Source organism: Amblyomma mixtum, chromosome 9 (assembly GCF_055824585.1).
Source record: "Amblyomma mixtum isolate Tamu chromosome 9, ASM5582458v1, whole genome shotgun sequence".
Taxonomy (NCBI): Eukaryota; Metazoa; Arthropoda; class Arachnida; order Ixodida; family Ixodidae; genus Amblyomma; species Amblyomma mixtum.
The window spans coordinates 69,265,257-69,293,077 of record NC_143020.1 but is presented as its reverse complement, the minus strand read 5'-3'; the positions used below and the strand labels follow the sequence as shown (position 1 = coordinate 69,293,077).

At 46.8% G+C, this 27,821-nt stretch overlaps 1 protein-coding gene across 1 annotated transcript; it reads left to right on the top strand.

Annotated features, from left to right (window-relative positions):
- The first annotated feature begins 21,272 nt into the window (after positions 1-21,272).
- On the top strand, positions 21,273-26,425 carry LOC149329569 (uncharacterized). Its single transcript, XM_089562299.1, has 2 exons — positions 21,273-21,772; positions 25,193-26,425. The coding sequence occupies exons 1-2, from the start codon at positions 21,440-21,442 to the stop codon at positions 26,255-26,257; spliced, it is 1,398 nt and encodes a 465-aa protein (XP_089418425.1). The 5' UTR covers positions 21,273-21,439; the 3' UTR covers positions 26,258-26,425.
- Positions 26,426-27,821: the final 1,396 nt, after the last annotated feature.

The window sequence follows — 27,821 nt, the reverse complement described above, 5'->3', positions numbered from 1 at the left end:
AATTCAATTGAAGCAGTTCAAAACCGAGCAACTAGATTCATTCATTCATCGTATTCCTTTGATATCAGCATATCATTCCTCAAATCACAGTCCGGTCCACCTGCCCTTGCTCATCGCCGCTACGATGCTAGTTTATGTTTGTTTCACAATTTTTTTTACTCTGAGCTACTTCAGGAACCCTACATCTGCGCACCACCACCACGCATCTCCCTCTGTACCGGTCATCAGCGGCAAGTGTCACGACCTCGCGCCCGCACCACTACATTTTCTTCATCATTCTTCCCCCGGGCTACGAACGACTGGAATGGCCTTCCCCAAGAACTTGCTGCTATCACATGCCAATCTTTGTTCCTGGAAAGAATCACGCGGGTACTTGCTGATGGAAATCGTATATTTATATAACTCAACTTATCTGTTACTTATTTTGTTTTTCATTTCTGTGTGCCCCACCCCTTATGTAATACCCTGTGTTAACTGAAGGGAAAACTATCCTTGTGCCATGTCTACTCTCGTATCAGCCAAATCAAATCATTTTATACAAGTGTGCTTTAGACCTCCGGACAGCCAATACTCTCATCAAGCGAGGGCAAGGCCCTAGTCCGGTTACAAAAGCGGATAAGATGGAAAGGAAACTTCGCCAACAGCATTCCCTTAATAAGTCCTAAGTTCTGGCCGCCACTTATCTTTAACGCAATACACGGTGGTTGAACGCAATACACGGTGGTGTATGCGTATGGTATTGCGCGCAGATGCTTCTGTAGAGCCGCCGTGTTGGCTCAGTGGACTCTGCAGCTTACCCGAAAGACGCGGATTTGATCCCGGCCGCAGCGGTTGAATTTCGATGGAGATGAAATTCTAGACCTCCATGCACTATGGGATCTCAGTGTTCGTTAAAGAATCCCAGGTGGTCGAAATTTTCGGTGTCTTTCAGGGAACTACGGCGTCCCTCGTGGCCTGAGTCACTTTGGGACGATAAACCCCGACAAACCAAATCACATTTTGCAAAGGAGCCGTGGTCAAATTTTGAGCAAATGTCTTAGGAAGACGAGTGCGGACCTCCACGTTGCAAGCATAGAGGTAATAAGTTAAATTATACAGAAAACGAGGCTTCTTTCACTCAGTGACTGTTCTTTAGTATAATTTTAGCCTGCCTTAACCATGGGACAGGAGCCGTGTAAAAATGTGCATTGCCGCAAGTCGAGTTTCATACCCAATAAAAATGCGTCAGGTACTGGGAAAGCTGGTGTAGCGCCCTCTCCCTTGAAATCACGTCGAGGTTTCTGAATATTGTCTGGGAATTACTTCGGAAACTATTCAACCGGTGTGACGTTGCAGATGTTTGACGTTTTCTGGCAAACCTCATCAGTGAAACACAGGTATTGTCTTCCGCTGTCTCCTCGCACACGTTCATCAAAATGGATCTTTGTGTCGGGCGGTGTGCGCTGTCCAGGTGTTGTGCTTATCACTGCAATGTCGCAGCTTTTCGCATGATCGCGGCCGAGAGCTTCCATTGCTCCGCCTATGTACTGTCAGCAGCAAAAGTTTGCGGAATCTCCAGCGCGTGGCGGAGCGGCGCAAAAGTGCATTACAGCGCCATCTGCTGCCTCCAAGCTTGTTGTCGAGGCTTGCGGAAATTGCGTCTGAAGTACGCTTTGTGCATGCCTGTTCTTTTCTTCGCTATCAAGCATGCCTTGACGCTTGCTTCCCCGTGACGCGCTTATCTGACTCAAGGGGGCCGCTGAGGCGCTGTGTGACGTTCGCAGCCAGTCCTGCTTATGCTCGCTCGAGCGATTGGAGCACTTTACACCATCGCAGCAGCCGAAAGAGACGCGCAATGATGGTGACACAGTGATTCATTGCCAACGGCGAGTGGCAAAAGCGGATCCCGGCGAAGACGCAATGAGACATGCTTGGTTTGGTTTGGTTTATGGGGTTTAACGTCCCAATGCGACTAAGGCTATGAGAGACGCCGTAGTGGAGGGCTCCGGAAATTACGACAACCCGGGGTTCTTTAACGTGCACTGACATGGCACAGTACACGGGCCTCTAGAATTTCGCCTGCATCGAAATTCAACCGCCGTGGCCGGGATCGAACCCGTCTCTTTCGGGTCAGCAGCCGAGAGCTATAACCACTGAGCCACTGGCGGCGGTCAATGTGAGAATGAAATGTTGATCCTGTGTCCCATGCTCAGGGGAGCGGACGCGTCTATGAATGCGGCAGAGGCATCCACGCAAAGAAGGCGAGCTTTAATATTACCATCAGCATCATTACAATCAGCCTGACAACGCCCACTGCAGGGCAAAAGCCTCTTCCATGTCTCTGCAATTAACCCTGTCTTTTTCAGCTGCGTACACTGTATCCTGGCAGATTTCATAATCTCATACACCGAGCTAACTTTCTGCCGCCCCGAGCTGCGCTCGCCTGGTTCGCATTACATCCTCTGCCCAAGCCCAATTCTTCTGGTCGATTTCGACTTGGATGCCATTAACTCACGCTTGTTCCCTCATCCATTTTGCCTGCCTTCGGTCTCTTAACGTTACATCCTATCATTTTTCTTTCCACAGCTGGCTGCGTTGTCCTGAACTTAAGCCCAACCCTTTTCGTTAGCCTCCACGTTTCTGCCCCACAGGGGAGTACCGGCCAGATACAGCAGTTGTGTACTTTTCTCTTGAGGGATATTGATAGACTGCCATTCGTGGTCTGAGAGCGTGCCATATGCGCTCTACCCACTTCTTCTAGCTATTTCTCTCTCATGATCCGGATTAGCGGCCACTACCTGACCTAAGTAGACATATTCCTTTGTCATTCGTTAACCAATTGTAAACTGGTATTCCCTTGCGAGACTGTTTATCATCACTTTAGTTTTCTGCATTTTAATTTTAAGGCCTACCATTCTGCTGTGCCTGTTTAACTGATTGATCATGCTTAGCAGCTCACATCCTAAGTTCGGAAGGGAATGTCATCAGCGAATAGCCATTTACTTAGGATATTCTCGATTAACCGTTATCCTTAATGCAGGCCTCGGGACACCTCCTGAAAACAAGCGGTGAATAGTATTGGCGAGATTGGGTTTCCCTGCCTGACACACTTCTTTAATCAAATTTAATTGCGGACTTTATAAGGACTCTTGTAACTCTGCAGTTGTTATAGATATCTTTCAGTATTTTGACACAAGAGTCTTAAACACCCTGATTGCGCAATGCCTGCGTGATTGCTGTGCCTTCCGCTGAGGAAAATGCTTTCTCGTAATCACCGAAGGCTATATATAGGGGTTGGTTAATTTTGAGCATTTCTCTATCGTCTGATTAATAGTGTAAACATCGCCTATTATCGAGTAGGCTTTACGCAAGCCTGCCTGATAATTTGGTTTATTTAATTAAGTCCAAGGTTGTCTGGATTTTTTTTGCGGTTACCATAGGAAGTACCTTGTAGGCAACGGACAGTAAGCTGATAGGTCTAATTTTTCGAGTCCTTGACGTCTCGTTTCTTATGAATTACGATAATATTTGCCTTCTTCCTAGCTTCTGGTGCTCGAGGTGGTAATGCATTGTTGTGTATAGGGTGGCTAGCGTTTCAAACGCAATCTCCGCTGGTTCCTTCTAGAGATCTGCTGCTGCTGATCCTGACCGCCTACTTTCCCTCTTTATAATGCTTCTAAGCCTTTCTTCACTTACTCTTTTGTTATCGGGGGTGTCCCATTACTGTGCACTAATGCCTGTCTCACGGACGTTCTGTTACATTGGATACTGAATAGATTTTTGTGGAACACTTCGGCTGCTTTACTTTAGCTATCTTATCCATATTTCCAATGACATTGCCCTCTTTGTCTCTTTGCACATACGTCTGGTTTTGACCTATGTCTAGTTTATTCTTCACTGCTTTTACGCTACCTCCGTTCTCCATAGCATGCTCGATTTTCTTCATATTAAACTTCCTTTTGTCTGCTACCTTGCATTGTTTATTAATTTTGATACATATACCAGTCACACCACTGATACATATACCAGTCACCATCGTCAAACCTATCATTTTTAATTCCATAGCTCGCTGCGTTGTTCTGAACTTAAGCTGAACCCTCTTTGTTAGCCTCCACGTTTCTCCCCGTGGGTGATTAACGCTATGTTACAGCTGCTGTGTACTTTTCTATTGAGTCCTATTGGTAAACTGCCATTCATGATCTGAGAGAACCTGCGATAAACGCGCCACCAAATTCTTATTCTTCTAGTTATTTCCCCCCTCATGATCCAGATCAGCTGTCACTACGTGCCCTAAAGAGACATACTATATTACTACTTCCAGCACCTCGCCACCAATTGCGAACTGCTGTTCTCTTGCTAGACTGTTGAATATTACTTTGGTTTTCTGCTTGTTAACTTTTAGCCTTACTGTTCTGCTCAGCCTGTCTAACTCATTTATAATGCTTTGCAGTTCATGTGCCGAGTGACTTAGCAAGGCAATGTCATCAGCGAGTCGCAGATTACTTAGGTATCCTCCATTAACTCTTGCCCCCAACTGTTCCCATTTCAGGCCCCTGAATACCTGCTGTAAGCAGGCGATGAATAGCATTGGAGAGATCTTGTCTCCCTGCCTGACACCTTTCCTTATTGAAATTCTTTTTTGGGTGCCATCGCCCTTTAAACCCATGCGGAGTGTTGCAGTTTTAGAGTTCAGTGCCGAGGACAATGCAGTCAAACGGCTTGCATAATACGGAAGGGACGTTGCAACCAGTGCTGATATATTTTATTCCGCCAAGGAATATTGCGCACATTTCAGTGAAGTCATTAGTTTCCATTTTCCACTGTTTAGTACTCATCTTGTGTCGTTGTGAATTCAGAAAGAAGTACTTTACAAAATGTGGATTGTGAGGATTTAACGTCCCCAAGCAACACATTGGCTATGAGGTAGGCCACAGGGAGGGGCTCCGGATTACTTTTGGTTGCGTTTTTTGAGGAAAGGAAATGACGCAAACTCTGTCTCACATACCTGGTTGGACACCCGAACTACGCCGTAAGGCCAGGGAGGAAGGTGGGAGTGAAAGAAGAAACAAAGAGATGCGGTAGTGGAGGTGTCGGGAATAATTTCGACCACTTGGGGTCCATTAAGGTGCACTGATATCGCACAGCACACGGCGTCCATCGAAGCGCGGCCGCCACGGCCAGGTTCGAATCCGGGTATTCCGGATTAATTGAGACCACCTATGGCTCTGTAACGTACGTATGACATCGCACAGCACGGGGGCGCCTTTTCTGTTTTGCCTCCACCTAAACACGGCCGCCGCGGATGGGTTCGAACCCGGGTCATCCGGCTTAGTAGCGGGAAACCATAAGTGTTGTTAATCAACCGCTCTCCACCTCGGCGGATAAAGACGTAGTGAGGTTCATAAATCACCTACCAGGAATTAGCTGAATCTACAAAGTTTCCAGTTATATTTATGAGAAATATGAGCATAAATAAGATACGTGATGTTCTCGTGACATAAAATGTTTTCAGTTTTTTAATGGGAATTATATTTTATAGGCCACTTCAAGTGAATTGAATGACGCCGTTGGAAGTGTGAAACGATCGCAATCAAGCAATTTTATTCAGAGGCCACACTAAGGTGAAATAGGACTCATACTTGCCTTTTTTATTTACACAAGTGGAGAGAAATACGAAGCCTTTGAGTGCCACAAGAAAGTTAAACAAAAACAAAACAGTCTTTAACGCGTTCATTGTATGTACTCGACTTTTCTGCCGAACAAAGATTCAGAGGTGTCAGTACTTCGAAGACTTGAACGTTAGAAGCATGCACTTGTAACACCGTAGAGTAGGCTGCATGTTTCGCTGCTCCTTGCCTAAGGCGTGCGTAGCAGTGAAGACCGAGCACGGAGCAGAGGTGCATTGAACTTCTACATTACTTTTCGACTAAAACAAAAAGTGCTCAAGTTTATCTATTTGTCGGCTTGAATTCGCTGTACTTTATATCTTTACTAGGGTCACCAAAATATGCCGTCTGCGGCTAAGTATACGGCTGGAAGGGTATTTAGAGTAGCTTAGAATTCACTTTTTCTCATAATTTCTCTTCTTGTTGGTCCTAAGCATTTGATCACTTTTTTGACGTTCTAGATAGCTTGGGAAAGTAGATGTAGCTACTACAGTAAGAAAAAATATATATCTTGAAAAAGTCAATCCTTGAGAAGTTCTACTTTTTGAAGAATTTTTTATTCATATCTAAATGCACGGATTTGGTGCGAGCTTGTGATCTTTGGGAGGAGAAATGTCGTTCAGTTAGTTGGAATATCTTAAGTCAAATGCGTAAAACAATAGATTTCCATAAATTAATTTCTTGCACTTTCCTTTGCTTATTACGGCAATTACGGCGAGAAAATATTGTTGTCTTCGAAAACAGGAAAATTTATCCTATTGCCGCGATAGACCGCGATATCTTTAACAGAAATCTGAGGTGCTTTAGTCCAGAGTCAGAACCACCCGAACTCCCTATTGAGAGTCGCAGCTACGAACGCAACGTGACGGCTTGCATTAGAGTCCTGTTCTTACGTGCTCGGGGGCAAAACATCGATGACTAAATGAGTTGAGTTTTTGCTGGTATAGCGTCCACTACACAGCGAGGATCTCTTGAGTGGCACAAAAAACAAAACAGCGATAACTTCTGCTTCAGCGCCTCCGGGAACCGTGCCTAAGAGACGCGCATATCGGGTGAGAGAGGTTAACGGCTTCGGAAAGCATTTCATCATTTTCTTTATTTTTCATAGCACGACTGAATGCGCGCTGACGCTGGTCTTCCTGTCGAGTGGCAGCTCCACCGAAACTCGCTTCTTGTGTTTAGTTTCCGTGGCGTCTGCCGCCGAGGGGGGAACCAGTTTAGTTTGAGGACGGTGAACGCTAGACAGCCTGTAAGGAAAATCTGAAGGATACAAATTGAGTACGACTTAACTTTCGGGGTCACAAGTTTTCACTTGTTACTAAATAAAATGTCAGTGAAGCCAGCGATTCAGATTGAGTAAAACTTTCTTTTCGAGAGCAAAAAATTTTTGCATTAGAAAGAGGCCGGTCATGTACTTTATATAGTACAGAACAAGACACACAAACGACCGGAAGTACGAGCTAGTAGTAACAAGCGCTATAACTTCGCCTTCTAGCTCCTGTATGGGCCGTCCTTACTTTCAGTTCTACATGTACCCCTTTTGTGGTATCAATATGTAGTAAATTCTTGCATCAAAGCAGTTCCGTTCTTGTAATCTTATTGCAGCGACTTCCAAAGTAGCTCTGTTATGAAATTCTGTTCCTACTTGCTAGTGCTTTTTGGCACACTATGTATTTCATTCTGACTCTGCTTTTATTCTGGTTGAATTGCGTTCAATTTGGCAATTAGAGCAAACCGTAGATTGGAGGGTTAAGGTGAAAACGTGGAGGACTTGCGTAAAATGCTTGTTTTTGGGAAAATCGATCATGTCCAATATTCTCGGAGAAAAACTTTGAAAATTGGGAAATTGGAAGATAGTGCTACGGAAATATTGCAGGTAATGGTACATTCTTTTCATATGTAGCGAAATATTTCTTTTAGAGTGTTTCCATCGATCGCATCGAGGTGTTAATACGGCCTTAGAAATCAAATGGGGAACTTTTTGACAACAGCAAAAACGTTAATAGGAAAAAAATTCAAGGGTGGTGTCGGGTGACCTGCGGATATATTGATTTTTAGAGTGATAACTTAGATTATATGATAAACTTGACTCCATAAATGATTTCCCTCCCGAAAATGTTTTGTCCAGAATTGCTGGGTATGTGTATTGCTCTTTCTGCAGATGCTGATGACTCTCGGTGGGAAAAGACTCATTTTTTTTTGCTTTGGATAGCTGGTTCCAAATATGACCAAAATTTTCCCGCCACGAGATTAGATTTGTGCCGTAAAGGCTTTTTGAAAAGGACCCAGTGACTACCGTTTGGAAGCGGCGATTTTTGGAGCTTAGGCTCACGGAACCGGGTGACAAAAACTCACTGCTGTTTCCTTGCGAAAACGCCAATCGGTTACAATTTGTGTACATTCATTAGGACTATTTAAGATAAAAAAAAGCTGCCTCTTTAGTTAACATCACCTTGATATTATTACAAAACGGTGATCCATCTATGCAAGAAAACTTAACTTCGCGGTTAAGATCTCTTTGAGCGGAATGCAGCTCCTCTAGAAAATCAACAGCTAGTTGTGAACGGCAGTTTCGGTTGGCGAATTGGTTTTTCTCTTGGTTCAGCTACTCAGTCGAGCTCTTCCTTGTCTCGGTAGATTTTACAAGGTCATTATGATTAATTTTACAGCCGTAGCTATTAAGTCGCAGCTGGCGTCAGCACACATTCAGTCGTGCTATGAAAAATAAAGAAAATGATGAAATGCTTTCCGAAGCTCTTAACCTCTCTCTCTATCTTTAAAAAAATTGCGAACGTTAGAGATAATAATTGCCGACAACCTCATTAGAAAAGTATGGCTATGCTGTACAATTTCGAGCAGCAATTTGCCAAATTAGGCGGAAGCGCCCTTATGGACCTACGGGTGAAACAAAAGGCAGAAGCTTTGCCCTAGCTTTCGACTGGCCCTTGTTTTCCTGACCTGGGTAAACCAGCCGCGTAATCACAAGGCACCAATAAAGATGCTGTCGGTCTTCCCTGGAGGGGTGCCCGACTCATTCTGGGTGAAATGATCAGGAGATGGCGCCTTGACCCCACCACGTGTAGACGAAGACACCTTGTGTAATGGTGCCCTTTGGTCGCAGATGCTCTTGCGCCAATAAATCCTCCTCATCGTCATCATTTAAATAAGCGAAACACCAAGTAGATCATTGCAGTGCGAGGTGTGTGAAAGCTGAGGTAGGTCATTTGAAGAGTTTGCACGTGCCCAAGAAATATAATTTGATTCGATTTATTGGGGTTTAACGTCCCAAAGCGACTCAGGCTACGAGGGACGCCGTAGTGAAGTACTCAGGAAATTTCTACCACCTGGGGTTCTTTAACGTGCACTGACATCGCACAGTACACGGGCCTCTAGAATTTCTCCTCTATCGAAATTCAGCCGCGGCGGCCGGGATCGAACCCACTTCTTTCGGGCCAACAGCCGAGCGCCGTAACCACTGAGCCACCGCGGAGGGGTCCCAAGAAATTATAACGTGTCAGTGACAAAATACACAAATTTCTCACCTGAAATATTTAGCTCTCCACACTGAAAACGCTGTATCTCAGCTTGCCCCGGAAGAATTTGATTTTCAAATCAATTTCACCCGGTAAAGACTGGCTGCGTGCAACCTTTCATTTTTTTGAAATACCAGGGGAATGCCGGGAGGATTTATTGGTCTAATGTTCTAAACCAAGACCGTAGGTTTTGGAGTCATGCCTTGGTGGAGAGCACTGTAGCAATCCGATCATACCAGTGGTATTTCAACATATATTGGGGCAGTTCTGCACGGGAAGTTTGTCTTTCGCTGGCATCGAAACACCGGCACGGACGGGATGCAAACCGCGAATCTCGAACCCGCGCCCCTCGGCGGCAAAGTTTTTACCTTGCAACGTTACTATTCAGCGTTAAAAACGCCATAGCCACTCGGCGGCTGCAGCGAATCACACCTAGTTCCTTATTTTGTAATGTATTGAGAAATTGTTATTTCGACCATTAGGCGGTGAACGGAAATTTATTATTCGCTTGATCGCTTCGAAAAGAAGGCCACCTGACATACAGCTACGCATAGAAGAGGTTGTGAATGCAGCTCGAGAGGTGATGAAAGCCAAACGGGCGCAGCGGGCGATATGTTCCACAAGAGGAAACGGTTGCTGGTGTTATAGTGGCCCTGAAGACCAGCTACAAAACAAAATAGATATTCTTATATTCCGGAGCTCTGGTATTCTTATTTCCTGCAGTCCGTACGCGAATGGAAAGCTTTGCAACCATGGATTACCGCGCAGCGAATAAAGAGACAAATGCTTGTGCTCTCTGAAAAAGGCAGTGCTTTGTTATACGCATTGTTCACCCTGGTTCCTCATGTGCACTTGTTTTCTGTTATTTTCTTCATCTTTCAACCCGCTCCTGTAATGACCCCTTCGGGGTTGGCAGTATTCCGAATAAATAATTTTTTTTTCTTGCAGGAAGAAGTGTGTGGTGGGTAAGAATGTCGGTCGAGCTTCGCTGCAGATTTATGTTTTGCTCATTTATATGACACTTAAACCGGTGTTTCTCTGACCGTCTCCCGCTGTAGACATGTCTATTCACAAAATTAACAGCGCAGCTTTCGCGTTTCCTCGAGTAGTGATAAAGACGGTTTCGTAAAAGCTTCGTACTTTGCCTTTGCAGGTCAAGTGCTGGAATGAAGACGAAAACTGCGAGGCAGTGCTGCCAGCACTACAAACGGTCCAACACTTCCACCATGAATGCGGATACCATTGGATTTTTTGCAAGAAGTGTTCGGCCACCGTGCTTTGCCGCGACATCTGTGGGCACTTGAGATCAGCGTGCTGATCTACTGTGACGCTTGCTGCATCCGAAGGTCAGGAGGGCAGCTGCAGGGGGCAAGCGGCGCTTACATCGTCCTTTAGAAATGCACTAGAACGGCACGCCGATGAAATAAAAGCCCTCCTGGAGCGGCTACTAAGTGCAAGTGGCGCGAATAGTGATCGACTCAGCGAAATTGTTCACGGGGTAAACAAATGCCAACAAGCACTGAGAGAAGAATTGAGGCAAGGCACTGACAACGTACAGAAAAGAAGCCGCCGCGGTGGCTCAGTGGTTATGGTTCTCGCCTGCTGACCCGAAAGACGCGGGTTCGATCCCGGCCGCGGCGGTTGAATTTCTTTGGAGGAGATATTCTAGAGGCCCGTGTACTGTGCGATGTCAGTGCACGTTAAAGAACCCCAGGTGGTCGAAATTACCGGAGCCCTCCACTACGGCGTCTCTCATAGCCTTAGTCGCTTTGGGACGTTAAACCACATAAACCAAACCAAACCAAAACAAACGTACAGAAAACAGTGATCCAAGAGGCAGGCAACCAAATGTGAGAACATAGTGACTGGCAGAGAAGGTGCTTGCATGAATTAGATGTATTCAAGGTGGAAACGAAAGAGCGTTTGATTGCAATTGGGGATATTATGCCGCGGATTTTAGGCCCCATAGATAGACTGCATAAACAGGAAGATGAGGTGGTGAAGGCAATGAGAGCGAACTTTGAGAAATTTCCCAGATTTCACGTAGCATCGAAGAGTCTAAGGAAGAAATGAAAGAAGGTAAAAAGACAGTTGATTACATGGGAAAAAATACTAAGGCAGACAGGACAGCCTGTATCGATGTGCGAGTTTCTTGTGACTGATGTGAGCTTACAGCGAGAGAAAGCTCTTCAACTTGGCTTGACTGTGTACGAAGGTGACAGAGCATATCTACGCGGATATTGCATGTCCCCTGGAGTCTACCTCAAAAAGGAAGATGGATTGGATTGGATTGGAAAACGTTTATTGTCAGCACTGAGCCCTAGTGGGCATTAAACAAGGTGGCTTCGAGCCCATGGCTCTTGGCGACCTTGTGAGCCCACTCAGTGGCCCCGACTTGCGTCAACGGGTCTGAGCTGGCCAGTATAGCCTCCCACCGCTCTAGAGAAGGGACTGGTAGTAGGTCCGCCGGTGGCGGCGCCTTTCTGCAGCTCCATAAAATGTGGTCATATCCGGCTATCTCGCCGCATTGTTTGCAAGTAGCGTTGTATTGTGTTGGATACATGTGTGCTAGTCTCGACGGGCTAAAGAAGGCTCGCGTGTGGAGCCGACGCCACGTTACCACCTGGCTTTTGTCGAGCTTTTTGTCTGGTGGCGGATAGATCCTCATTTCCAGTTTAAACTGATTGGTGTATTCGTGAAATGATATGAATGCATCTCTCGTGAAATTTGGGGACTCAACCCGGCTCACCGCTCGGCTGACATAACCTCGAGCTATAATGTGAGCCAACTCGTTTTCCCTGTTCCCCGAGTGTGCCGGCACCCATATTAGTTCCACCTCTCTTTGGTCCCAGTCTTTATCTCTTAGGATTCGTTCTGCCTCCTGGGAGATCATACCCCGCGCAAAATTGTTGATAGCCACCTTGGAGTCGCTAATTATGGTGACTGCTTTGGTGCTGGCCATTGCCATGGCGATAGCCGCCTCCTCCGCTGTCCCTGAGTTTTTTGTTTCGACCGAACCGGCCGTTAATGTTTCACCCGAGTCGTTCACGGCCACGACCACGAAGGAGTCGCCTCCTTCGTATTCCGCCGCGTCTACATAGATTGTGTATTCCGAGCCTTCGAGCTTGGCTTCAAGGGCGTTTGCTCTGGCTCTCCTCCTGCCTTCGTGAAAAGCAGGGTGCATGTTTTTTGGAAGTGGTTTAATAGTGAGTAATTTTCTAACTTTGGTCTGTAATTTTGCCTGCGCGTTTCTTTCCGGAATTCTATAATGTAATCCTAGGTTGCTCAGGATCTTTCTCCCCAGGGGTGAGGTCGCAAGCCTCCTGAATTGCGCAAATATATGTGCCTCGCATAGTTCCGTGGTGGTGTTGTAGATCCCCAGTTTAAGAAGTCTTTCCGTAGGAGTGCAGTGGGGCAGCACCAATGCTGCTTTATATGCCTGCCTTATGATCCCATCTATTTTGTTCTTTTCCGCCAGCCCTAGCTTGAGGTAGGGAACGGCGTAAACTATTCGGCTTATCACGAAAGCCTGAACCATTCGGCAGAGATCTTTCTCTTTGACTCCCCGTCTTTTGTTAGCTATTCGCCTTATGAGCCTGGCTGTCATGTTAATTGTGGACTTAAGCCTGTTTATTGTCTCTGTGTTCTTTCTATTGTCCTGTATTATAAGTCCTAGGACCCTGATTTTGTCAACTCTGGCTACCGGAGTCTCATTTACCAATACGTGAATGTCTCCTGCGTTGGTATCGCGTTTCCTAGCCCCCCGGATCACCAGAAGTTCGGATTTGCTTGGCGAGCATTTTAGTCCTGCCCATTCCGCGTAATCCTGGACAATATCGATCGCGTGTTGGAGATTTTGTTCTATTTCCCCATCGTTTCCTGTATGCGTCCATATTGTTATGTCATCCGCATATAGCGTATGGTTTATACCTTCGACAGTCTTCAATAGCGGCGGTAGGTTCTTCAACGCCAGGTTGAATAAGAAAGGAGAGAGCACTGAGCCCTGCGGAGTTCCCTTGTCTCCCAGCTTAATAGTTTCTGACTGGATGTCTCCTAGATTTATTGCTGCGGTTCTGCCGGTTAGAAAGTCCCTTACGTAATCGTAGCTCCGCTTTCCAGGGGCAATCTCCGCCACATTAGTTAGTATGACCTCGTGTTTGACGTTATCGAAGGCTTTATGTAGGTCTAGGCCCAGTATTGTTTTGGCGCCCCCTTTGTTCGGCGGGTCTATGATGTCTGCTCTGAGCTGGAGCATGACGTCCTGCGTGGACAACTTGCTCCTGAAGCCTAGCATCGTTTCAGGAAATGCCTCCCTTTCCTCTGCGTATTCCTGGAGTCTGTTTAATATGACATGTTCCATCAGCTTCCCCAGGCAGGACGTTAGCGATATCGGCCTGAGGTTGCACACTTCAAGTTTCTTCCCGGGTTTTGGAATAAAGATTACTTTGGCATGTTTCCATTGTGAAGGTAGACTACCTCGTTTCCATATCTCATTTAGGTAATCTGTGACTGCCGTGACCGAGACTAGATCTAGGTTCCTTAGCATTTTGTTGGTTACCCCATCTGCCCCCGTTGCCGACGTGGTTCTTAGTTGACTCATTGCTCTCCATACCTCCGCTATCGAGATGTCCTCATCTAGCTGTGTGTTCTCTGCTCCTTGGTAAGCTGGAGATGAACCCCCTTTGTCTGTGTTAAGGTACCTGCTCTTCAGTTCCTCTATTAGGTCCGCGGCTGTTCCCTGTTATTTGTGAATCAATCGTTTAAGCTGCCCTTGTGCCGCCGACTTTGTTTGTCCTGGGTCTAGTAAGTGGCGAAGAAGATGCCATCTGTTCTTGCACCCTAGCTTTCCATTCATTTCATCGCAAATTTGTCCCCAGTGTTGACGCTGAAGCTCGTTTGTGTAGTCTTCTATCTGTTTTTCGAGTGTCGATATTCTCTTCTTTAGCATTCTATTGTGTTTCTGTTTTTTCCACCTCTTCAAGAGGCTCTCGTGGGCTTCCCACATGTGGGCCAGCCTCGAGTCTGTGATGTCATGTTCGGTGGTTGGGGTCTGTCTAGTGTGACTGTTTACGTCTCTTTTGAGTGTCTCAACCCATTGATTTAGATCCGATATCTCCCTCGGAGCGGTTCTGTCCCGGACTTTTCGGAGGGTGTCCCAGTCTGTCAGCTTCGTTTAGCGCAGCTTCCCCTTCATCGGCCTGGTTTGTGTTTCAATCTCTATGATGTAGTGATCGCTACCCAAGGTGTGTCCTGTGTTTGACCATCTTTCACCCTCGAGGTCTTTGCCTAGCGTCAAGTCTGGGGACGTGTCTACGCTGACGCTATTGCCTATCCTCGTGGGGTCTTGCGGGTTGTTTAGTAGCGTCAGCCTTAAGTTTTGGATTTCTGTCCATAGTTTGTTTCCCTTAGGGGAGGCCGTTCGATATCCCCATGCCGGATGCGGGGCGTTGAAGTCCCCCGTGATTACTAATCCCTTCTTATAAGATAGTCTAATGGCTTTACGTAATAGGTCCGCCAGCCCTGTGCCCCGGTTTTTCGGTGAGTTGTATATATTCAGAATAAAGAGACTGTTGTCCCCTTTTCTGTTTGGGATTATTTCTAACATCACGTAGTCCTCGCTTGTGTTTTCGAGTGCGTGTTGCGTTGCCGTTAGATTTCTTTGCACTAGCGTGGCCGTGAACGACTTGGGTTTGTGCTCTTTTTGCACTTCTAGCGGGGTGTACGCGGCGTAGCCATTTAATTTGACCATGCCGCTTGCCTCCTGCAGCGTGATTACGTCCGGTGTGGTTATTTTTTTAATGTATGCCTGCAGGTTCCATCTTTTGGACTGGAAGCCTCTGCAGTTCCACTGCCAGGTTCTAATTTGTTGGCGAGGGGCCATGATGTCCTATAGAGGCTGCTGCTGCGGTTGCAGCGAGGGGAGGGTGTTGCCGGCAACAGGGCCGGCAACAGGGCCTGGCTTCTATGTTTGCTAGTTGTTCCAGAATTTGCTGGAAGCAACCCATGGTTCGTTCCCTGAACATGACGAATTCCGCCGTCAGATTGTCAGCACGTTCGGCTATTTTGTCTACCCTAGCGGTAAGGGCATCAATTCTAGCGTCTTGAGCGTCAACCTGCTTCAAGAGTGTGTTCATGTCTGACCTAACCTTGATGTGGGTTTTAGCCGATGCGTCCTCGTTAGGACTTTCTGCCGCCTTTTTGGGAGTACTGTCGTTTGTGTTTCCCTCTCTGGGTAGAGGTCTTTTCAAGGGGACTCTAGTGTCTGTGTCCATTGTGTTTTGAATGTCTCCCCCTTCATATGTGTCACGCGGGGGCGCCTGACTCGCGTTTTGTGATTGTTTCAAAGGTGGTTTTTCGACCACCTTCGGCTGTTTTGTGTTAGCGTTAATGAGTTTCCTCAGCTCCGCCATCTCCTTCTTTATGGTGTCTAGCTCTCTGTCTCTCTTAGCGAGCTGCTCTACCAGTTCCTTCTCCCGAGCGGTTTCCCAAGAAGAGGCCTTATCTGGCCAGCTCACCTTTTTGCCCGCGTCTCTGTCCTTGCTTGAGCCTCTTCCTCTGCTCGAGCTGCTCTCTCTGTCAGGACCCGAGCTGGCGCCTCCGGTCCCCGGTAATGGTGGGAAGGAGCTCGATCTGCTTCTCCCCCGGTGGCCTTGGCGGGTGCCGCTGTGGTCCCTGGTCTTCGGTCTTGGTTGGTGTGCGGAGTCAAGTTGCCCTAGGTCGTTCTTGGCTTTATAAGGTTCTTTCTTTGCCAGCCGATACTTGCAATTCCGGCTGCCGGTGTTGTGTGGCCCCCCGCATACGATGCATTCGGGCTTGCATGTCGGCAGTTCTCCCTCCGGTGGGTCCGGATGGTCTTCGCAGCATCTGCGGCAACGCTTTACCCATGGCTTATAGCACACATCCGTCCTGTGTCCCGTCTTCCTGCAGTTGTAGCAGGTCTCTACCCGCTCTCGGTACGGGTAGACGATGAACACTGATCCCCAGTAGAAGACTTGTCTGGGAAGCTTTTTCTCTCCAAAGGTGATGAGAATAGATCTCGACTTGCCAATTCTTCTGGCGTTGAGTACTACCAGGACAGCAGCTTGGGCATGTTGGTTATTCATTCTAGATGGAACAGCGCAAAACATCGGGACAAGAGACAAGCGCTGCGACATCGTGCATGCAGCGCTTGTCTCTTGTCCCGATGTTTTGCGCTGTTCCATCAAGTTGAGTACTACGATGTCCGGGTTGCGTTTGATGAATCCTTGGCGGACGTCTTCCGGTGTTCCGATATCATCGGCGTTGTATACCACACCCTTAATTGCGTCGTCGGGAGCCGCGACGTAGGGTGCCATGGCGAGGGTCTTCTCCTCGATAACTATCGTCGTTATCCTCGCGTAGGTGCTCGCGCGTTGACGATTCGGTGTGCTGATCGTGTACGTGTTGTTCACGCAGTTGATTCTTGAAGTGTCTTCGTCCAGGACATCTCCGTATGGTAGTTGCGCGGCCGCGCAGGTGGCCTGCAGTAGGTGACGTGGCACGTAATCGTTCAAGTTCCAGCCTCTGGGCCTGAAGATTATTTTATAGTCGCTCCCCGGGAGCTTCGGCATTGGTTCCCTTTTTCGGATGTTCGGGTCTTGCCTCTTTTTCTGAGTGGCAGTCGATTTCTTCTCCCCGGCGCCGTGATCGCCAGCGTTCCCGCCGAAATTCGCGGCGGCGTTCGTGCCAGCGTTTCCGCTGGCGTTTCCAGGCTTCCCGCCTTTTTTCATCATGCGGTCGTGCATGCTGAGAACGGTCTCCCACTCACCGTTCTCAAATTCCGAGGGTGCCAGTTCATCTCCGTCGACGGCGTTGATCATCGTGGTGGTCACGGGGCCGCCCCAGGGGCCGGCTCCCGTCGATGCACGGGTAGCTACGCTAGGTCTGGGCGTTAGGCCTAGCTAGCTCTCACGCGTCCGAGAGGTGAAAAGTGCCATGAAATGTGAAATAGTCCACCGTTTGCCCGAACTCCAGTGTCCCCTTGCACGGAGGGAGAATCTGGATCTGTTCGCGGTAGTTTCCGGCCCGCAGGCCCAAGTTGAACGCCGAAAAACAGCTGCTTGGCGGGAGCGCATGGAAGAGTTATGCTGCGTGCAAATTTCCGTCTGCACAAATGAGAGATGAATGATGTTGTTCAGTGGCCATTCAGTCAAACAATTAAACTGCATGTTCTTCATCCCAAAGGATGTTTAGAACGCGAGCTCAAAGAAAGCACACGTACATCTCTTGGTCCTTGTGCAAGGCCGAAGGTGTCAAGCAACAAAGAGTCGTTTGGTAGTAATGCCTCACTCAGTCTTGATGACCTAATCAGAGATGGCTACGTGCAAGACGACAAGCTCAGTGTGATGTTCCAGGTTCTACGGTGATTGAAGTCTGAAGGACAGCAGAGGCCCGGAGAGCCATCCAGCACGCATACACATTACTTCTTGATTTATTTTTATATGTGTTATCTGGGGATATGTTGAAGGCCTGACGGCATTTACTCCTCTTAACTTGCCTCGGAGACTGTTTCTTCGTAGCAGTGTTTGCCCATATATATGAACTCTGAACGGCGGGCAAAACTGGAAGTAGTGATACTCGGATAAAACAAGAATCCTTCCATTCTGGCCACTGTGTGTGCGTGTGCTTGTGCGTGCGCGTGCGCGTGCGCGCGTTTGGTTTGTGTGCTTGATTTATGGGTTCGGTTTATGGGGTTTTAACGTCCCAAAGCAACTGTGAGGGACGCCGTAGTTAAGAGCTCCGGAAATTTCTACCAACTGGGGTTCTTTAGCACTGACATCGCATAGTACAAGCACTGTAAGCAAAAATATACCCAAAAGGGAGTAAAAATGGTGGCGGCCACCCATTTTACTCCATTTGTGAAAACATTTACTCCATGAGTGGGGAGTAAAAAGGTGGACTGTCCTCCATTTTAATCCCATGAGGGAATAATGGAGTTTAAATGAGGATTTACCAGAATTTACTCCAGTCTAGAAAGGGAGTTAATTGCGCCAAATACTCCACCAGTGCCGAAATGGAGTAAAAAAACACCATTTTGTGCAATCCGCCCCGCCACCTAGCGCCTCGTCTGCTTCTGGTCAGTCATCTGATAATGGCGGTGAGTGAAGACCGCTTTGTTACCATCGTCGCTGGATCTCTGCTCACTTCTGCTCCTTTATGGACGCCTGCCGCGGTACAAGATATCGGCTTGTCGCCGTTTTCCGCTACAGTACGGTACATAATTGAATTGCTCCTTTGAAGCTTCCAGTGCTCTAACCATACCTAACTTTCCTTTGTTTGTGTCGCCACCCAGATACAGCCTTCGCTTAGGCCTAATTCTCACAGGCTTTTTTCAGTGTGGTCCTCGCAGTGTATTGCAGCAGATTATGTGGTTCATGAACGCGGAACTGTGATAGAACATAGTGTCAACCCTGAGCTCTTGATTGAGCTCATGAGGCTACATTTTTCCTCAGTCATATTGAAAAGCCAAGCCTTAATGAAGTGAATATGGAAGCAAACACTGCCATTCCAAACTACCATCAGGGATGTTTTCAACTTTTCTGCTCTGCTTTTTAGTCAAATACAGCGTGGTGCATGACCGTGAAAACTGCCCAGCGACTCCTTCTCAGTTTGGAACTGTTGATTATAATGTTACAGCCCTTTAACTACAAACACGGCCAACCAAACGAGCTCGTACAGCAAAGGGAGACGACAACCAGACGACTCCTGCCGCCTACGCCGCCGCTGGGCTTGCAGACAGCGAATAGAATGCGGGACGCGGAGTTACATTAGGGCAGCGCAGTTTCCCAAGTTGGGTTGCCGGCGGCCCGCAGAGCTACTGCCCGTTTCCACCGCTGTCACTGTAAGAGTGAGCCTGAATGAGGATATATAAACTATAAATATCGCGCCATTTTCGGGATCCATTTCTATAAGGGAGTAAAAAATTTACTCCCTTTTCACTCCTTAATAACTCCCTCATATAAGGGAAAAAATAAAAAACTCCATACATATGGAGTAAAAAAAACCTCCTTCAAACCTCCTTCAAAAGGAATCAAATCGCTCGAAACAGATGCGCTGGAATGCGCCTCTTCGGTCTACTGGAGCGAGCAGGTATACCTGTGTGGCTACTGCATGTCACCTGGGCGAAAGTTCGTAAAGAATGGCGCTTGTGTGCACATGATGGTGGCGCTCTTGATTAGGAAGGGTCACAATGACGACGCTGTTCTGTGGCCATTCCCGCTCAAGATACGGGTGGGCATAATACACCCACAAGAAAAGATGCCATCTGCCGTTGAAGGCAAGCCAGCATTCATTGGGACGCCATGCAAAAACCTAAAAACTCCAGTAACACAGGAATGAATTTCCTTCATCCGCTAATTAATATTAGCGCTCTACAGAAGTACGGCTTCGTATTGGAGGACAACCTTCGAATTATGTGGGAAGTGCTTCCATGAGTCGCACTTGCACAAAGCGTTGATCGAAAGCCATTTCCTTGTTCTGGCATCTTTTTGAGCACTTTGTTTTTAATGCTTAGGCTGCGCAGTATTCCGGAACTTATCCGCCTCGGCAATTTTTACTACAACTGCATTCACTATACACTTTTGTTCTTATATACTTGGGTTTAACTTGAAAAAATTGCCTTACTAGCAAGAAAAAGATGTACCGTAATATCCTAAGCACATGGTCTTTTTCCCCACCTTCATTGTTTCATTTGGTCAAGTTTGGGTAACTAGACATCTGAACTTGTCCGTGTGTCATCCATACCAGACCGCAAACAAGGAAACATTTGCCGAGGCTGACTATGAGGTCAGTAAGCATATTGCTGTGGGCAATGGTGTTATATTAAGCGGCTGTGGTGCTTCAAAACACGGCCTTTAGCTTAGGGTGGAAACTGGAGGAAGTAAACAGGTAATAAAAAGTAAGGTACCATTGTGTTATTTATTTTTTCACTGATTCGTGTACAGCCAATTTCAACGTCAAGTGAAGAAAAAAGCGCCATAGACAAGGACGTGACACGGCAACAAAGACATTGAACTAACAACTAGGGTTTATTGTCAGACAAGAATTGTTTATAGGTCACACAAAAAAGAGCAAAAGTGCGTCAGTCGGGCTACTATTAGCTGCGAAAGAACATAAAAGGTAACTTTGATGAGTCAGATGGCATATGAAAACGCCATCTGCCAAGTAAAAACAGTGAGCGAAAATAAAATTGACATTCATATCTAAAAAAGGGCGACCAACGAACAATGGCGAATCATGTTGCACACTAATAGTGCCGGAAGGGAATGAAAAATTGCCGCAGGCCTGGCTGCAAGTAATTGGAGGGCTTGGAGTCTTGAACAGTTTCACAAGGAACAAACAGTTTCCCAAGGAACAAACAAAGTTCATGGGTAACTTTCTTTAAATACCAGCAGAATGCCTGAAGGATTTTGTGAAATGTGTGGGGGAATACCCGAAGGCGAAGTAGATTTGAAAAATTGGAGTAATTATTCATTGACGTACAGCCAAGCGAAGCCATACGGCAACAAAATAAAGCTGCACAGCTTTCTCAGGAACGTCTTGGTTAAAGAAGAATGAAATAAATCCAAGAGGATTTATCAGGCGCTAGGTCCTAAACCAAGAAAAGCGTCGTAGCGCCGAAAAGAAACACACACTAAGTGAGATGGAAAAGGCGCTACAACCCTTTTCTGGAAATACGCACCAACTAGCCGCCCGACAAGTGTTACTCCTAAACCAAGGCTGTCGGTTTCTGAGTCGTTCGTTGGTGAAGGACACTATAAGAAACTGTTCCTAACACTAGTTTTTCAACGCAAACCGGGGTAGTTTTGCAAGGAAAGTTTGAGCTTCCGCTGGCGTCGAAACTCCGGCACGGACGGGATGCAAACCGCTAATCTCGAACGCGCGCAGCTCGGCGGCAATGTTGTAACCGTGAAATATTACTATTGAGTGTTACAACGCCATGACCACTCAGCGCCTGCAGCAATTCACATCGAGTATTCTCATTTTGTAAAGTGTTTCAAACTTTCAATTCTGCCATTAGGCAGGGAACAGAAATATATTATTCGCTTGATCCCTTCAGAAAGAAAGCCGCCTGAGTTAAAGCTACGTATTGGAGAGGTTGTAAATGCAGCCGAAGAGATAACGACAGCCAAACGGGAGCAGCAGGTAATACTTTTCGCGAGAGGTAGTGGATGCATGCCGCTCTGATAGTCGCCCTGACGACCAAACGAAATAGATAAGAGCCCGCACGGAGAGGGCGGAAAAATGCAGTTTTTCAGGCGGCGGGGCAGCGAGCGCACGCGAAGAGTGATGCCTCCTGCCGCTACCCAATATACCCTGGTCGGCTTCAGCCCGGACCTCGACTGGAGACCTCTGAATTTCGTGAAGACCATTCCGACGAACAGGGTGTGCAGTGCCTGCGGGCTGGTGCGCAAGAGGACCGCCTTGCTGTCCTGCATGCACGTGCTGTGCGACTGGTGCTACGAGCAATGCGCCCAGGAAGACATGCACGTCTGTCCGCTGGACGGCCACGAGTGGCACGACGAAGACGACGTCGAGTGGAGGGACTTTCCTCTAGATCAGCTGCTGAGGCGAGAGGTTAGTCACTCAACTTCCGCCTCCCCTCCTCCTTTTCTTTTAAAGCTAAAAACTATACTCCATTCCCCCTTAGCCTGAAGCTCAATTGGGTCTTTGATTTGACCTCTAATGGGAGGCGCGCCGCATGTCGAAAATCGCGAGCGGCCGGGGCCTCGATCTTCTTCTTCATCGTCGCCATAGCTTCGCGCTTGGCAGTCACGTCCACCGCGGCGCAGGCCGCTGCTCTGCCGCTCATTCTCCCCTGTGGCCGCACGTGAGAGTCACCTGACTCGCTCTTGAGCTTGGCGGTCACGTCCACCGCTGCCCCGACCGCCGCTCTGGACGCTTGATCTTGCACTTGTGGCACGTGGTTTGCGCTCGCTGAAGTCCTGAAAAAATACAGGTGAACCAAAGCTGGACAGTGTATAACCATGCTTAGGAACTCTCGCTCAGTTTATGCTGCCTGAGGTGAGTTGCGCCACAGCCACTTTTTGTCTGGAGCTGTCGATAACCTTCATTTGTTCCGGAAAAAAGCCTTCTACAAAAGAAATCAAAATGCAACACGCGGAACAAGAAGTGGACAGACGGAACCACTCGCTCTGACTGCTTAACAAAAAGTTGCACTCGGTTGTATTAGAACGCTCTATATCGGTATACCATTGCAGCCCGTGTCTTCGTGTGTTATTTTCTTCGGCCGTGTACTGCGCTTTGAATTGCCTGAGTACCAGCCTTAACTAACGATGCCAACGTCATTAAATAACCGTGCAATGAATAGAAACCAGTTTACGACAGGATGGTTTGCGGGATCATTCAAACGCGTATACCTCGGAATGATTTAAGTATGTCGTAACCTTAATACAACCGGAAGCAAGAAAGCGTCTGGAAATCTTCGCCACGAAGAAAGTCGTCGTGGTCTTTAATCAGGGATAGTTATGCCCCAAGTTAATCCTTTGTTTTCACTTCCACGCGAAACAATCCATTTTTTTGCCCTGTTTACCAACTTTGCCTACTCTTTATTATTCCTGCAAGCTCTGTTTCTCGTTCAGTGCGTTGGTATTTTTTTATGGTCTTTGTTGTTTGTGAGGAAAGCAGGTTTCGAAGAAAAGAAATCTTGCCACATCATGCAATAAGCCAGCGGTGATAAGCATTCTTAATTTCATCCGCCAACCTAACTTTCTGCCGCCCCCTGCTACGCTTGCTTTCTGTTGGAATCCACTCCGTTATCCTTAAGGACCAGCGGGTATCTTGCTTTGCATTAAATGCCTTGCCTAAGCCCATTCTTTCCTCTTGATTTCGACTAGGATGTCATTGACCCGCGTTTGAGGGTTGATGACTTCCAAATTAATGGTGGTTAATAAGAGAAGTTTACGTTGATGCAGCGGCCGCAGCTTGCAAAGGACAGGGGTTAATTGGAGAGACATGGGAGAGGTCTTTGCCTTGCAGTGGGCGCTGTTAGGCTGATGATGATGATAATCATTCGGAGTCTTGTATGCTTTCACTGTCCGATGACGCCGACAGTAGTAGTGGCGGGGCTTTGGGTGCATGTGTGAAGAGCTGTGAAGATGAGGCTGCCTAAAGCAACAGCTGATAAGACGCTGATGAACTTACTGTTCGACAGTGGCCGATACCGTTAACAATGGCTCTCTGACCTTGCATGCTCCTATGGGAATGTGTGTATGAATGCTGCTGTTATTTCCCGGGTATTTTGAATGCTGGATAAGCAGGATACACTAAAGAAGCAGTACTATGGAGCCGCACAGACGACTCAGATGTCTCGAAGCTTTTAAGAAAAGGACACGTATTTGTGCATTACTGAAGGCACTCTTAAATATGGGCCGAGTTCCCCCTTAATACTCTCGCATTCTGTCCGGCTCTCTGGATGTATGAGTAATGAAGACTGTGCGAAAAAAATATATTTAGCAGTTAAAGGTGATCGTCGTGCGTAGTGTTTTATCATATGTCATGGTATTTTGTATTGTTCCAAAAGAGAAAAAAAGCTATTGTTAATAAACATTCTTATCCGCGGAGGTTCCAGAGGCACCGAAGCAGCGCAGCTAATATGCCAAATATTATTGGCAAGGGTTGCTCCTACAACGGACCAAAATTAAACCATCCATTTCCAACGTTGGGCCGATTGATTATGTTGCTTGTGTGTAGTGTTATGCGATACCTTAATTGACAGTCACAGCTCGCTAATCTTAACAATTTCAATGCTAGATGAGGTAAAATAGACCGTGGACAACAAGCTCTTTCAGTCAGGTGCGCTCATGACTGAAAGGAAAGACCTCTATTCCTGCTTTTTCGCGACGAGGAGAGGCTTCAGTTTTTTTCATCTTTTTGCGGTCGTGGTCCACCGCAATACGGTACTGTGCGCAGTAGAGTGCGCCTTTTTGGCAAGAAACCAAAGCGACTCGCTTAGCGTGTCGCCGCTGCTGTCGCAAGCACGGTTTTGGTCATTCAACGCTTGTCTTTGAACAGCAACTGCCACTGCAGCTGAACAATTTCCCCAACAGTGGTATTTCTTTTGGTCCTAAGCGAAGGCAGATGAGCTGAACAGAACTAGCCGCGATATTTTTGCATAAGATTCAAAACTCGTATCTGACGCCGGGTTTCTCAAATAGTTAACATTCTTTATTGCTTCAAAGTATGAAAATCATTTCTTTTCCTTTTTCATGTATCGTATTCCGTGACCAACACGTAGTGCATTTAGCATGCGTAGCGAATGTCAAAGTTTATTTTTCAGAACACTAGCGTAAAAACCCTTGTTTTTCATGGTTTACTATTTATCATAAACTGACGTCTGGTGATCCAGTACGATGGCATGTTTATATAGAATTAACTACAATCAGTCATTCCTTCATGCGTTAGGAATTTCGACGTTGCGTTTCTCTGACTGCAGTTTCAAAATGTCCAGCTGCTTTACTATGTTGTCTCCGTCTACCACCCATCCAACAATTGCTACCCAGATTAACTGGAGAGCACGATATCCTATGATCCTACCTTGTCTGAACGCGGCCATAATGCGGCATGCGCACAAATTAACATAGGTGCTGTTTATTGTCGTTCTCTGCTGCTGCTTACTGCAATGTACGTCTGTACGTACGCAGGTGGTCGAAAATGAGGGCGCATGGGGAGAACTAAAATCGTGACAACGGGTACAGGAAGGTATACATATAACACTGTAATTTAGTTCACGTATTACACTAATATGAGTCAGAGTGAGGTTAGTGCAGAAGTGAAAATAGCACAGTGTCTTTGCACTTCATGTGTTGCAGGTATTTTGAAGAACAAACCTGTATAGCATCCTACTCTCCGTGTGCTCAACCAAGTGGTGACGTGAATTAACCGCAGGAATTAACCTAAAAACAAAAATTGAAAAAAAAATCCATCGTTGGAGAGGTAATAGGGATTTCAATAGATATACCCTTGTTCGCCTTGCAGGTCAAGTGCTGGAATGCCGAACGGGGTTGCCAGCACGTGACGCCTGCTTCCACGATCGCCCACCATTTCCAGCGGGAATGTCTGCACCATTCTACTTGCTGTCCAAAGTGTTCGATGAACGTCCTCTGCAGCGAAGTGTGCGCCCACCTCAGATCGGGAACTTGCGGCTCGTTGACTGACGCCTCGTTGGAATCCCAAAGCAATTGCGACCCCAAGAATGGCAATGCGTCTTTTGCTACTTTCAGCCAAGCATTTCAAAAGCAGGCGGATGAAATGAAGGGCTATCTCGAAAGAATCACTGCTGATAATAGCACGCACGGTGAATGGTTGAATGAAATTTCTCATGATATCAACGCATTCAAAGAAGCCTTAAGACAAGAAATCCTAGCGTCGAACGAGGAAATTAAAGAATATATGACCACACGCAGCGACGCCGTAAACAATCTTTCTGCAGGGGTAAACCGATTAGAAACAGCACTGACAGATCAGTTGGGTAATATGACAACGGCAACTGCAGGAATTATTTCCCAAATCACAGCTGCCCTGGAGCAAGCCACAACAGATGGGAGGGAGAATGGTCAGAAGACGTTGGAGCGCATCACAAAAGTGCACACACTGGCTCAGCTGCAAGCAACGCGGTGCGAGTTTTTTGTACAGGGTGTGAAACCCCTCGAAGAGAAAGCGCTGAAGGAAGGCTTTGCTAGCTATTACAACGAGAGGGTGTACTTGCGTGGTTACTGCATGTCACCAGGCCTATATTTCAGGAAAACAGGCGACTCCGTTACTGTGCATGCTTGCTTAACGCTGCACAAAGGCGACCTGGACGACGATGTTCTGTGGCCATTCGAGCAAAGAATCAAGCTGAGCGTCGTGCACCCGAAGGGAGGCGCCGAACGTAAGGTCGAGGTTAAAACAGTACGTTCTGAGAAGTATTACCAAAAGCCCGAAACTTCAAGCAATGTTGGTGTTTGTCTCCTGAAGACTTCGTTTCTCCTAGCGGATCTCCTGAATGACGGCTTTGTTGAGGACGACAAGCTTCGAGTCAAGTGGGAGCTCCTGCCTTGATTTCCTCTTCTAACGGCACAGGGACAGGGAAGTGGCGCGTGTGCACGGCGGGAACAAACTTTTTTTCGTGAGAACTTCTGGAGAATTAAAATTTGAAAAAAACCTCGTGGGCATTGCAATGTTTAATCTTTTTTGTTCAAAATAAATTCGCAGTTTAACTGCAATTTATTAAGGTTTGTTTTCGACGGCATTGCTGTTTTGCCCTACCAAACACTGCTTTTTAGCATCTTACAATTTCCGTTACCACACTCGCAAATTTTGTTTGGAAATGAAAGCTTTCACATCTGCTCATACCCAGCTTCACATCGATAGCTGCATATGTAATATTTCCGGGAATAAAAAAGCCTCCGTGTTCGTAATATTTTCCAAAAGAATACTGCGACGCTCATGTCAGAATAACCCCCCCCCCCCCCCCCCCACACACACACACACAATAACCCCGAATTCCCTCAAGAGCTGCAAAACATTCTGAACGAACTTACAAAACACCCTTACGCACTCGTGCTCCTTTTCGGAGATTTTAACTATCCTGACATCGATTGCAATTACCCTTATCAGCATATTTTTAGAGAGCATGAATCACAGGAGTTTGTGGACGTGTGCTTAAATTTTAATCTTACTCAATTAGTAACCCAGCCTGCACGCATCGCCGAGATACCGCTAACATTCTTGACGTTATACTATCGAGCCACCGCGAATGCCTCAACTCCATTACTTATCTCCGGGAAATTAGTGATCACAAAGTCATCCACGCGTCCTTTACCTTCACTCCAACACTAAAAGAAACTTCCAGAAGAACAATCACCCTTTATAACAAAGGTAACTATGAGGCTATAAACAGGGCGTTGGAAGCTTACTTCCCAGCTTTTAAGAACTCTTTCCTATAACAAACCATCCACGAAAATTGGTGGATGTTTATTCATAAAATGAACGAACCTACTAACAAATATATTCCCAAATGCAGCGTCCGCGCAACCAAACAGAAACCATGGTTTACCAAGGCTCTAGGAAGATTGGAAAAGAAAAAGAAACGTTTGTTCCGCAGTACCAAACGGACTGGAAATGACTGCGCATGGGAAAAATATTACACCGCCGAAAAGACATACCTGGCCGCAGTAAAAAATGCTAAAGGCTAATTTTATCATACTGACCTACCCAACATACTTAAGGGTAATCCGACTAAATTCTGGCAGCTTTTAAACCCGCCATCGATACGCACTATTACCTTCACTGATGATTCCGGGCGTGTTGTTTCCGATGTCGAGTGTGCTAGCATATCTAATTCTGCTTTCGCATCTGTATTCACTCATGAACAGGAAACCCCCCCCCCCCCCCCCTCATGACAGTAAATGACCGAAGATGTTTAATGCAAGCCGTTACTTTCTCTGAAGCCGGCATATAATGTCTTATAGATAAACTAAAACTGTCATCATCTGCCGGCTTTGACGAAATCAACACCAAGGCACTAAAAAACGTTAACCACACGTCTGCCAAGTTTTTATGCCTGCTGTTTTCACAATCTTTTTCTACAGGTGTCATACCCCATGACTGGAAAGTGGGGAAG

Coding starts and splice junctions, on each gene's coding strand:
- LOC149329569 (XM_089562299.1), top strand. CDS start 21,440: ATGCAGTTTTTCAGGCGGCGGGGCAGCGAGCGCACGCGAAGAGTGATG. Junction 21,773..25,192: donor ATCAGCTGCTGAGGCGAGAG/GTTAGTCACTCA, acceptor TTCGCCTTGCAG/GTCAAGTGCTGGAATGCCGA.